Below are 13,114 nucleotides of genomic sequence, written 5' to 3' on the forward strand. Positions count from 1 at the left end.
ATGATAATTCTTCTAAAAATCTAAGGACTTTGGACTGTCCTAGAATCTGAACCACCTGATATAACTGCTACATAGGAAATAAAAATTGCCTGGAAGAAAAATGATCAAGGTGCCATCAATATAATCATCCAGACATTAAGCACGTCACAAAAAAGTTATGTTATTAACCCAACTGCAGCAAAAAGCATCTGGCCTAAGGTTTAGGCACCTGTAGTCAAACTGTATGTTTCAATGAATCTCTAAGTGAACAGAAGCTAATACAACCTCTACATGGTAAAAAGTTAAGTACAACATCTTTCTGCAACTTTATTTGCAAAATTACTATTTATTGGCTGGTTTTAGCAGATTGCAATATTCACAGTATTTGTATTTTCATGTATAAAAGTTTGGATACCAAGCTGATTCCTTTTTTTTTTTTTTAGTTGTTATTAAGGTTCAAAGAGTTAATTGACTCATCAAATCATCCATTAGTCAGTTGAAGACAATTCCATGGTTCTGATCCCTCTAAAAAAGGGACTAGGCCAACTCCAGTCCTTGAGTCACAAACAAGCCTGCTTTTCAGGATATCCACAATGAAAATTCATGAGATAGATTTGCAGACAAGGGAGGCAGTGCATGCAAATCTACCCCACGCGTGATCATTTTAAGCCCATATGCATGTACGTCTGTCTGTAATCAACTCCCAAATGTGTGAGGAAACATTAATGCCTTTATTCTCTTCCTAAATACTTTAATAGGAAGCACTGCCCTTAGCTCATCTGGGATTCTGTTACAAATCGTAGGACCTGCTACTGAGAACATTCTTTCCTGGGTCTCACATAAAGGCATTAGCCCTATCAATGGAATCTTCAACAAGCTTTTCCCCTGGGATCAAAGTGGATGTTATGGTACTCCCCCTTCCCTGTACCTCGTACATAGTCCTCGTCCTCCTCCGTGTGCCCTGCATACAGCCCCTATTTCCTTTGTCTTCCTATGCACCGCACAGACACCCTCTCTCCTCTCCTTTCCCCTTGCTCTGCACTTGACTACTTTTTCCCTTCCTCTCTCCATACCCTGCACACAGCCCTTATTACCTTTGGCTCCCTATGCCCTGCGCATGGCCCCTTCTCCTTCATCTCCAGGTCCTGCACGTGGCCCCTAGGTCATCTGCATATGCTCCCTCCTCCTTCTCCCTATGCCCTGCGCATGGCCCCATTCCCCATGCCCTGCACTCTGCCCTACTTTCTCCTGTCCTCTGCACATGGCCCCTCCTTCCTCCATTCTTCCCACACACGGCCTATCTCACCCCTCCTTTCCCCATGTCCCTCACTTAGCTTCTCTGTCCACTCTTCTCCCATGCACCTTACTTGACCTCTCTCTCCCCTCTTGCTGCCGTGCCCTGCTCTCAGCCTTCTCTCTCTCTCTTCGTGCCCTGCACAATGCCCCTCTTTTCTCTGTACCCCACTCATAGCCCCTATCTCCATTCCTCTCCCCATGCCCTGCACTTGGCCTTTTCTTGCCCTGTCAACTTCCTGTGCTCCCCACATGGCCTCTCTCTCTCTCTCTATGGCCTAAACTCAAACCTCTCTCTCTCCCCACTTCCTCTCCATGCCCCATTTGTGACCTCTCCTCATGCCCTACCCTTGGACCTGTCTCCTCCTCCCCCCCCCCCCTTTGTTCTCTCTGTCCTCTCCTCTCTCCCTGTGCCTCACACTCACTCTCTCTTTCTCCCTGTGCCCGGCACATGGTCCCCTCCTTTCCCTTTTCTCTGTATCTGGCATATGGCCTATGGTTGCTGGTCAGTTCAGATTTCTGCTTTTTTGCATAGTATTCAGTTAGAAGGTTACCAGACACTGTAATGGCTAGCCCAGCCATGGTAGAGGAGGGACAGGGAGGTGCAGCCTGCCTCGGATTGTTTCACAGGGCTCCTATGTCAATTTGTGATGCACAGATGCAAGAAGAATGTGGGAGAGAGGTGCATGCAGTGGCAGCTCAGTCTGCATAGAGCCATGACTGCCTCCATTTGGGGAGAGAGAGAGAGAGGGAATGACATGCACAAAGGAGGAAAAGAGAGGAGTGATGTGGTGCAGAGGTTAAGGGGGAGAAGGGGGTGGGGGTCTGGAGGAGGGTTGGCAGAGGTCGGGAAGAAGGTGGGGTCAGGGGGCTGGTGGGCAAAGGCTTGGGATGAGAGGGGGCTGGTGGGCAGAGAGTGGGGGTGAAATCTTCTGGATTGAAAGGAGGCACCTCTGGTCCTAGTGCAGACCTAGGCTCAGCAGCATCTTCAGATATTAGAGGAAGTGGTAGAGGTAGGGGCAGATCTAAGAATTTTCCCCACATAGGCCCCCACTTCTCTCCCCGTGCCCCGCTCACGGCCTCCTCTTCTCCCCGTGTCCCGAAGAAGGCTTCCTCTTCTCCCCCCTCCTCTCTCCCCGTGCCCCGCTCAGGTCTCCCCTCCCCTCCTCCTCCCTCCCCGTGCCCCGCTCACGGCTTCCTCTTCTCCCCCCTCCTCCCTCCCCGTGCCCCGCTCACGGCCTCCTCTTCTCCCCTCCTCCTCTTCTCCCCGTGCCCCGCACACGGCCTCCTCTTCTCCCCGTGCTCCGCTCAGGTCTCCCCTCCTCCTCTCTCCCGTGCCCCGCACACGGTCTCCTCTTCTCCCCCCTCCTCTCTCCCCTTTGCCCCGCTCACGGCCTCCTCTTCTCCCCCCTCCTCTCTCCCCGTGCCCCGCACACGGCCTCCTCTTCTCCCCGTGCCCCGCTCAGGTCTCCCCTCCTCCTCTCTCCCCGTGCCCCGCACACGGCCTCCTCTTCTCCCCCCTCCTCTCTCCCCGTGCCCCGCACACGGTCTCCTCTTCTCCCCGTGCCCCGCACACGGCCTCCTCCTCCCTCCCCGTGCCCCGCACACGGCCTCCTCCTCTCTCCCCGTGCCCCGCACACGGCCTCCTCTTCTCCCCCCTCCTCTCTCCCCGTGCCCCGCACACGGTCTCCTCTTCTCCCCGTGCCCCGCACACGGCCTCCTCCTCCCTCCCCGTGCCCCGCACACGGCCCCGCGCCGGCCGCCTCACTGCGCAGGCGCCGGAGCCGGAAGAGCCAGTGAGCGCCGAGCCGCCGTCACTCAGACTCCGCCGGGGAGGCCTGGACACAAACATGGTGAGTGCGAGCGGCCCCGGGACTCGGCCTCGTTCCTCCCCGCGCTCCCCGGCGGCGGCGGCGGAGGAGCCTCGGACGCTCTGCTTCCTCGCACTCGCCGGCGGCAGAGCCCGGCCTCGCCGGTGCGTGAGGAGGAGAAGGGGGGGGGGGGGAGCTTTGGCGTCGCCGCGGCCGGAGCGGGGCGGGCGTCCGGGGGGGTCAACTCGCGGCGCGCCGGCTTTTGCCTGGTAGGCTCCGGGGCCTGCGTACCGTCTCTTCGCCCCGTGCTCCCGGAGGTGGGCGGCCTGCGGCGCGCAGCGATTGACACCCAGGGCGGGGAGCCGGCCGGGGCCTGTGCCGCAGCGGCCAGCGTGGGCTCAAGGAAGCGGCAGGAGCCGGCGGCAGCAGCAGGTCGCGCCTTATTGAGAAGTGACTGGGCATCGTGGCGGGGGTGGGGGGGGGCTTTATTGGAAGGGATCATCTTTCAGATATTTCTAAGGAGAATTTCGTCTTATCCAGGGTCTTCGCCAGTAATTGTTTTCTCGATGCACTGGAGTGGGGAGGTGCAGGAGCCTTTACCGAATATGACCCGCAAGGGCTTAAAAAGTTAGATTAACTGACCATAAAGAAGCAAACCTCATAAAAATATCCCCTTTAAACCCGTGTAAAAGATGGTACCATATAAAAACTGCTTAAATGTGTACAATACTGTATGCAAAGTTTGGGTTCACTTCAGACCTGCCTGTTCAATTACTAGATGGGATGGATTATGGGACTGGGAGCCCCCAAATGACCATTGGAATGGTCTAATTCTGCCCCAAGAAATGAAGTCCAGTTAAATTCACCTACTTTGCCCTGTTGTCCCAGTCTGTGCTGCTCTAGTTAAAGATCTAGCCCAGCAGTCAGCTGTACAGGCTTGACCTCCATCTGCTTTTCTAGCTGTGGTCATCACACTTCTTTATTCTTAGTACAATGGGCATCTCACAGCTGTCAACCATACAAGCTTGATAGCCTGTAGGATATTGCTCCTTATCCAAGTAAGATTGGATCCTTGATGAATAGGGATTCAAGGACAATGCTTACTTCCTTGTGATCTAAAAAATATAAAGGTAACTTTTCTGTTTTGTGCACATGGAAAAATTATAGATCTAATTTATAAAATATTTTTTCCATATGCACAAAACAGAACAATTTCTTTTATTGTTGGCCCAAAGGAAGAAGTTATACAGTTAGTGTAGCTGTGTTTAAAAAAGGATTGGATAAGTTCCTGGCGGAGAAGTCCATTACCTGCTATTAATTAAGTTGACTTAGAAAAAAGCCACTGCTATTACTAGCAACAGTAGCATGGAATAGACTTAGTTTTTGGGTACTTGCCAGGTTCTTATGGCCTGGATTGGCCACTGTTGGAAACAGGATGCTGGGCTTGATGGACCCTTGGTCTGACCCAGTATGGCATGTTCTTATTGACATAGTACACCCTTACACTAGATAATATCCTTAACTATTATAACAAAGAAGCACTTTTCTAGTATCTTTGAGCAGGCACAGGTAGGTGCAGGGGCATCCAGAACTCTCTACTCAATTGCTATTTCAATCTCCTGACTTGTCATTCTTTGTTCAACTTTTGAAAACCCAGGATTTACATCTACTCTTATGTATTTGTTTGATTTGCATGTTGCTGTTTGATTTGCATGTTGCTTTTCGGTACTTCAAAGCAGATTACGTTGAAAACTTTATTACAGATCTCAGTAGAGCCACCAACCCTACTCCTCATGTGCTTCAGAATTTGTCCATTTGGAAATGAATCAATTAGCTCTTGCCCAGGCATTGTCTTTGTTTGCTTTTACATAGTAATGATGGCAGAAAGAGACAAAAAGGGCCATCCAGTCTGCTACCAACCACTGCCCCACTGTCTCTGTTAAGGGTAGTATGTCACTGCATGCTGGTTACCCCACGCCTTATGGGAGTAACTGGCATGCTGTTCTGAGCAGGTTACCCCCCAAGCGCTGGTAAGTGTAGTAATATCAACAATCAAAACAGAGCAACTGTCAAGCCCATAACAAAATTACTGCTAGCAAGATTTTTACGGGGTGAGCAACCTTTCTGATAATTCAGAAATGCTGCTTGAATCTGCTTTGCTTTTGGATTTGGCCCTAGAAGCAGTCCTGTGATTTTTCCTAATGTCTTCATATCATTACCCCAGACCATAAATGTCAGGGCCCAGCATTGGCTGTCATCTGAATCCAGTTCCCCTTTTTGCCCCCACCATCAACGCAGAGATGCTTCAAAAGCATCAAGGTTAATTGGTTAAGGGTAGTAATCCCCATGCCTTCTGTTAAGGGTAGTAACTGCTGCTGTGTGCAGGTTCCTCCCCTTTTTATCATGATTCAGTAACTGAGCATAGCATGAATTTACCTTGTTTACAGGCCGATTCAGTAAAGTCCGCGGGAGAGCGGGCGACGCCCAGGCCACTCGCCTGTGCGCGCGATGCAGTATGCAAATGAGGCCCACGGTAGAAACGGGCAAAAGGAGCGGCAGCTGTCAGCGGGTTTGACAGCCGACGCTCAATTTTGCCGGCGTCTGTTCTCGAGCCCGCTGACAGCCATGGGCTTGGAAACCGGACGCAGGCAAAATTGAGCGTCCGGTTTTCGACCCAACAGCAGCCGGCCGACTTCAAATTTTTTTTTTCTCTTTTTTTTTTTTTAACTTTTTTTTTACTCTTCGGGACCTCCGACTTAATATCGCCAAGATATTAAGTTGGAGGGTGCACAGAAAAGCAGTTTTTACTGCTTTTCTGTGCACTTTCCTGGTGCCGGAAGAAATTAGCGCCTACCTTTGGGTAGGCGCTAATTTCTGAAAGTAAAATGTGCGGCTTGGCTGCACATTTTACTTTCTGAATTGCGCGTGAATACCTAATAGGGCCATCAACATGCATTTGCATGTTGAGGGCGCTATTAGGTTTGGCGGGTTGGATGCGCGTTTTCCACCCCTTACTGAATAAGGGGTAAGGGAAAACGCGCGTCCAATGACAGGTTAACAGTGCGCTCCGTCAGAGCGCACTGTTCTGTTTCGGCCTGTATGTGAGGTGCAGGCAGAACAGTAGCAGTCATTTACCGGTGGGAAGGTTTCCCCTTTTCTTGGATGACCAGCACTTGTAAATTAAAATGTATTTCGACTAAATCACTTCAAAAAGCTGCATACATTTGTGCATTTCTTGAGATAATTTATGAATGCTGCCTATAATTTTAAAAATAACCCCAAACCATCCTCTGAAAAAAATGCATAAGAGAAAGTGCTGGTGCTGCATTCTAATTGTGTTAGGTCAATAGGAGGACCAGTCTTGTGGTTCGAACACTGAACTATGAGTTAGAAGAAACCTTATCCTCTTATCCCACCAACTTTGTGATATTGTGCATGCCTTATCTCTGTGCCTCAGGATATCCAACTGTAATTGGGTAGTGGTAATAGTACCAGTATTGTTCCTTTTCTTATTTTCTCTTTGGAAGCTTTCATACAATCCAAGTGCCAGAAAGGTGATACTCTTGGCCATCCTGCATGCGGTAATATTCCTGAATTACATTGTAAAGCTCATTTGAATTCTATTTGGATAAAACTGTTCTACAAATTCACATTTTTATTTTTGAATTAGAAATAAAATCCAAATTTGAACTGGTAGTGAGGTTTATATCTTACCTGTTTTTCAAGTTTATTTTCCAGTTGTAATGCCATTTTTGGAGTTTAAATATTGGTGTTTTTTATCTTGTGATTATATCTGAATGTTTTTCGATCTGCAAAAATACAAAAAAATTACAAACTGGTATATTTCAGATGACCTTTTGAGAGAGGACAAATTATCAGCATTAAATTGTTTTATTTTTACCTCTGGTTTTATTTTTCTGTTGAATATTGTTTTAAGTGCATTTTAACCAGGGTTGAAAATACTATAGAAGAGAATGTCTGTCTGTCTCCATCTGACAAGGGGCATACAATAATATCCATAAAAGATGACCGATCAGTCCAGTCTTGGTGTGGTGGGGGAAGGTGGTGTAGGGTCAAAGTCAAAAAGCGCTAGAAAATCCAAGCCTCATCAGGATTTTCACTTCTTCCTTGTTGCACTAGTCAAAAAGCAAGGTTTGAATTCACTGTATGTAGCGGCGTAATCATTGCAAAATTCTCTCTGTACTTAGGGTGCCACTCAAGGTGCTTTGTTGAGTTGTAGAGAGAGAGCCTTTAGTATTTACAATGTACTTTGCCTTCTCCATAATAAAGCAAAGAAAAGTACAGAAGTATAGAGGCCACTGAAGTCACTGGCTCTCACTGTTTGGGCATGTTATCATCATGAATTGGCAGCCTTCATTTCTGGGGCGGGGTGCCCTACAATCCTTGTCCAGCTTTCTACACTTGGTTTCATTTCATACTTTCTAATTCTTTGAATAAGATCCATTGGATGGAGAACGTCACCAATATGTTTGACAGAATCCGTTAGCATTAATGGGTTTGTTTTTTTTTTTGGTGCACTGAAAAAGGTATCTGCTCATTATGAATGTTCTGGTTGCTGAAGCAATGCAAGCATATTTCTCTTTTATTTCTAACAGAACAAGTTGAAATCATCGCAGAAGGACAAGGTTCGTCAGTTTATGATCTTCACACAATCCAGTGAAAAGACTGCTGTAAGTTGTCTATCTCAAAATGACTGGAAGTTAGACGTTGCCACAGACAATTTTTTCCAAAATCCCGAGCTTTATATACGAGAAAGTGTTAAAGGAACATTGGATAGAAAGAAGTTAGAGCAGCTATACAACAGATACAAAGGTGAGTTTCACAAACTTTCAATGTTTAGGTTACACAGTGCATATACAATAATTTGTATGCTGATCTGATGCTTTCATGAGAGAAGTCAACTGTGATGGACCGTGGAGCACAGGGTTGAAAGGTATCATCTGAAGACATCTATCTGTTCCGAGTCCTGTTGCTTGCTGACATTGCAGAAACTGAATGCGCTAATGTTTTTTTTTTTAATTTTATGATTTATTTATTTTTTGACCTGGCAGTTTCCCCATTCTCCTTTGTACTTCCAGCTCAATCAGAGCCGGGATGTGGTGCCATGAGCCTTTATTTGCAACACATGGGGTTTTCTCCCCTATTTTATGTCTTCCCCTCCCCCATTCCTAATATACCTAGCCTCTGGTCATTGCAGTGGCAGTCCTGGGCCAGTGGCCATGTCGCAGGGCTCATTCCCTAAACCTGGCAATCATGGGCCTGAATCCGGCCACCGGTTGTCATCTTTAAGCAATAACTCTGACTGTTCCACTCTGCTCCGGAGGCTGTGGACGCTGCTTCCACGGCACCCTCAGCCAATTCAGGAACCAGAAGACCCAACTGGGGGATTGAACCAGATGGACTTTCCTCCACAGTGCATAGCAGTTGCCACCTGGACTTCTGGTCGGCCTCAAAAAAAATTTGAGCCAAGATGGCCTATAAATCAAATAGCCAGAGAAAGACAAGAGGAAACTGATTTAGCACCAGAAGTCTGCTTCGTCTCTAGCAGAGCAGTGATCTAGAGTATTTAGATTTGTATTGGTGGGACTGGTTATACAAGAGGAGCTTTCCAAATCTTTACATATTGGTTCAAAATGGATCTTACTGATTGTTTTAATTTCCACCTGAATTGGCTAAAAATAAATGTTAGTACTGCAGCTTTATTTATCACAGATAGTGGGGCCATCCGTGGAATGGTGAGTCTGAGGAAATAATAGAAACAAGTGTAATAATCATGTATTCAAACTGGATTTTAGAAACCATTTTGCAGGCTGAAGTTACATATCCAAGTTCTTGGTTGCCTTATGTGTATAGCAGCAGTATGCCAGGGAGAAATGGGCTTCGTCGGGCCTTTTATTCTTAGAAACATCTACTCCACTCGCTGTCTTAAACCTGGTTTAGAAAGCAGCACATGTGCCTTAGCATGCCATTTACTGCAATGTGTACAGCTCGTATGTGGGACGGAGAAAACAAACAGCAGGTACAAAGAAAGACTAGTCCTGTCTGTTATTAATAATCTCTTTGTGGTGATTACATAGGACTATTGTGAATTTTTATTTATTTTATTTATTTAATAAAATGTATAAATCGCTTTACAGGTTTTATAGTAGAATCTTCCAAAGCAATATACATGAAATATAAAACAATATATAAAACTAACATCTTAAACAAAAAATCCATTCATACACAGACAGTGCCGCCCCTCCAAGACTAAATTGCTGCAGCACCCGCTACTTAAAACAAGCTAGGCTGTTCCTATCTCAGTCATCATCCACCAGGTCTTTACTTGGCGGTGAAACTGCATTAAATCTTTTTTTCCTCCGTGATTGACAAAGGGAAATCATTCCATAACTTGTGAATCGTCATAAGGAATAATTTGCTACAACCCAAGAAAGAGATCTAGGTGTCATAGTGGATAACACATTTAAATCGTCGGTGCAGTATGCTGCACCCAAACAGAATGTTGGGAATTATTAAAAAGGGAATGGTGAATAAAACGGAAAATGTCATAATGCCTCTATCGCTCCATGGTGAGACCGCACCTTGAATACTGTGTACAATTCTGGTCGCCCATCTCAAAAAAGATATAATTGCGATGGAGAAGGTACAGAGAAGGGTGACCAAAATGATAAGGGGAATGGAACAGTTCCCCTATGAGGAAAGACTAAAGAGGTTAGGACTTTTCAGCTTGGAGAAGAGACGGCTGAGGGGGGATATGATAGAGGTGTTTAAAATCATTAGAGGTCTAGAACGGGTAGATGTGAATCGGTTATTTATTCTTTCAGATAGTAGAAGGACTAGGGGGCACTTCATGAAGTTAGCATGTGGCACATTTAAAACTAATCGGAGAAAGTTCTTTTTCACTCAACGCACAATTAAACTCTGGAATTTGTTGCCAGAGGATGTGGTTAGTGCAGTTAGTATAGCTGTGTTTTAAAAAAGGATTGGATAAGTTCTTGGAAGAGAAGTCCATTACCTGCTATTAATTGAGTTGACTTAGAAAATAGCCACTGCTATTACTAGCAATGGTAACATGGAATAGACTTAGTTTTTGGGCACTTGCCATGTTCTTATGGCCTGGATTGGCCCTTGTTGGAAACAGGATGCTGGGCTTAATGGACCCTTGGTCTGACCCAGTATGGCATGTTCTTATGTTCTCTGTAGCTTAATATGTCGATTAAACTTTGACTGAAGGAAGTTGGAGTTGACAGTACCGAGAACGCGTATTTCTAGATGACTGTTTCCAACATAACTTATTAGTCATATGCGGTGGACAGGTTCCACATAAGATCTTAAATGCGAAAACAAGAAATGTGAATTTACAAAACTTCACAGGTAACCAGTAAAGCTTCAAAAGAAGAGGAAAGACAGATTCCCATCTAGACCGGTCCATAACAATTTGTTTTTGAGTTGGAGAAAGTTCCTTTCCTTTTTGCTGTTTAATTAAATAAAAAGCAACGCTTTTGTTAGTCCAGTGCATGGTGCAGTAAGCAGTAACACTTGCTGTGATTAGAGGTTTTAAACTTCAATGGTCTCTTGTGGTGCTATAGCACTCATCACAACCCAATATAAGGAATATGACTACTACGATGATGATTTCTGCAGGTATACATAAGACGCAGTCTAGTTAAGATATAGTATTGAAACAAATAAGCTATTTTGGGAAATGTATTTGTTACAGTAGATAGTTAAAATAAGGCTGTGATCGGGGAAAGAAGGGTTAAATATTTTAAAAGCAACCTCAAAAAGGTGGGTTTTAAGGAAAGATTTAACTGTGGCCACAAAGAGGGCATAAGTTATTCCATGCATGTAGTGCAGCAAGGTAGAAAGAGTGGAGTGGGGAGTTGGCAGTGGAGGAGGAGGAGAAACACAGATAAGCGCAGCTGGCTCATTGAACAGGGTTTTCAAGAAGAAACCTAGGGAGAGCTAAGAAAGGAATGAGGAGCTGCAGAGTGAAGTTTGAACTATATTTGGAGGCGGATGGGAAACCAGTGAGAAGCTGTTACGTGGTCATAACATTGGAAGGCAAGATAAGTCGTAGGGATGTAGATGGTTCAGTGGCAGATCTATGAAGAGCAGCTTGCAGTAATCTAAGCAGAAGTTGTTGAAAGAGTAGTTATGTGTTTTGGTAGTATGTTCAGAAAGGAAAGGGCATTTTTTAGTTCTGAAAGGGGATTGGTTCTTTCACTGACAGCTGTCAGTTGAGTGACCGGTCAGCGGCCAATGAACTGGCCGCTGACCAGTCACTCAACCTTACCTCCCCCCCTGCTTGGGGGGGAGGTAAGGTTTTCTCCTCCTCCAGCTGGGGTTCCCTGGGAGTAGGGGAGGGTTTGGAATTTGCCCCACTTTAGGGCTCACTGCTATTTTAGTTTTTGGAATATGGGAAAAATAAAGAGGAAGGGAGATCTGCCACTCAATGTGGCTATTTTTTTCAACTAGGGTGAGAGGGAGGGGGATCATGCCCTGCTCTGCCAACTACCTGTTTTCCTGGCACAGATTTTTCTCTTAATGTCATGCAAATGACCAATGAGTAAAGTTTTAAAAAGCACATTTTTTTTTAAATTCCTGGTCTATTTCTATGTTAGCTTCCTTTATCCCATGGAACCACTAGTTTTTTTGTTTTTTTTTACTGCCAGCATAAAGTAAAACCCGCACTAAAATTTAACTCAGATTTTAGTGCAGATTTTATTACATCAGTCCCCAAGTGAGAGAGGAGGAATAGAGAAGATGGGCAGTTTCATTATCTGTGATTTAAGAAAAGGGAGAAGAGTGAAGTGAGGGAAGGTGGCAGATGCCTGGTTGAGAACTAGATTAATTTTGTGAACCTTGTTTTGGATGACGTCATGTGTTGTCTGTGCAGAGAGTAAAGGGGCTGGGAGGAGGGACATTAGTGCAGCAAAGGGATGACTAATGTTGAAGACAAAGGCATTTGTCAAATGGACATAGGCCTGCTTGTTGCGTGCAGTAGCAGACTAGAAGGAGATGAACATGAATTTGAAATGTATGAAGTTTGCATAGGAATGGGAGTTTAGCCAGAAATGTTCTGCAGCTAGATGCAGGAATGTAGGAAACAAACTCTAGAAGTGAGGCAAGGTTGGGTTTAGTACACTTTACAAGATGGGGTGGGGTGAGAGGTCCAAAGCAGAACAAGAAACTGCCTTGTCAAGAAACTCCTTTGTCGGGGTAGGAGAGGAGAGATGAGATAGTGAAGAGTATGAAAGGGCCAGTATCATGGAGATTCTTAAAGTATTGGGGATGACTGGATGGGACTGTAGGGGAGAGTGATTAAGTGTGAAAGTTGTCAGATAGTGGTCAAAGAGAGAAAGAAGAGCGGTGGAGAAGCCTGAGAGAGAGAGCAGCTGGCAGAAAGGACCACATCAAGGCAGTGGCTGTACTGATGAGTGGTGGCAATAGTAAGGTTAATAGTTTAGAGACATAAGAATCAGAGGGGTTCTCAACATGTAAATGAAAGTCCCCAAAATAAGGGAATGGGCAGATGAATTAGGAAGAAGGAAAGCCAGAACTTAGCGGAGGAGGAATAGAGAGGCATATCAGAGTTAATAGCTGACAGTTGCCTAGTGGGATAGTGGGGTGAATGATGAAGTGGGAAGAAAGGGAGTGGGACTAAGGAGGGAGAAGTGGTTGAAACCTGCAAAAGGGGAAGAGTTGTTGCCCGACACATCCAGTGCAGGCAGGCTACTGAGTGATGTGTGTGAGAGCAAAGATAATCTCCATGACAGAGAGTAGCAGCTGAAGCAGAGTCCTCAGGGGAAAGCCAGGTCTCAGACAGAGCAAGATCACGGAGAGAATTAGAGATGAAGAGGTTGTAAATGTAACCAGGCCTGTTAGAAATTGAGTGGTCATTCCATGAGCAAAGGAGGGGGGGATAGGGATAAGTTTGAAGGGTAATAGGTTGATGTGTGCAGACAGGGTGAGAGTTGCCTTGAAGGGCTAGGATTGGGATTGATATC

At 45.8% G+C, this 13,114-nt stretch overlaps 1 protein-coding gene across 3 annotated transcripts in view; it reads left to right on the plus strand.

Annotated features, from left to right (window-relative positions):
• Positions 1-2,971: 2,971 nt before the first annotated feature.
• Positions 2,972-13,114, plus strand: part of DCUN1D1 (defective in cullin neddylation 1 domain containing 1) — a 73,854-nt gene continuing 63,711 nt past the window's right edge. The window contains exons 1-2 of one of the 3 annotated variants that reach the window (XM_029615795.1): positions 2,972-3,247; positions 7,700-7,916. In XM_029615795.1, coding sequence (XP_029471655.1) covers positions 7,742-7,916 — 175 coding nt within the window. In that variant the 5' untranslated portion in view covers positions 2,972-3,247; positions 7,700-7,741. Of the gene's footprint in view, positions 3,248-3,491; positions 3,516-7,699; positions 7,917-13,114 lie in introns of those variants that run through there. The other 2 variants (XM_029615793.1, XM_029615794.1) reach the window with 2 other exon arrangements.

This window comes from Rhinatrema bivittatum, chromosome 9 (genome assembly GCF_901001135.1).
Source record: "Rhinatrema bivittatum chromosome 9, aRhiBiv1.1, whole genome shotgun sequence".
NCBI classification, from domain to species: Eukaryota; Metazoa; Chordata; class Amphibia; order Gymnophiona; family Rhinatrematidae; genus Rhinatrema; species Rhinatrema bivittatum.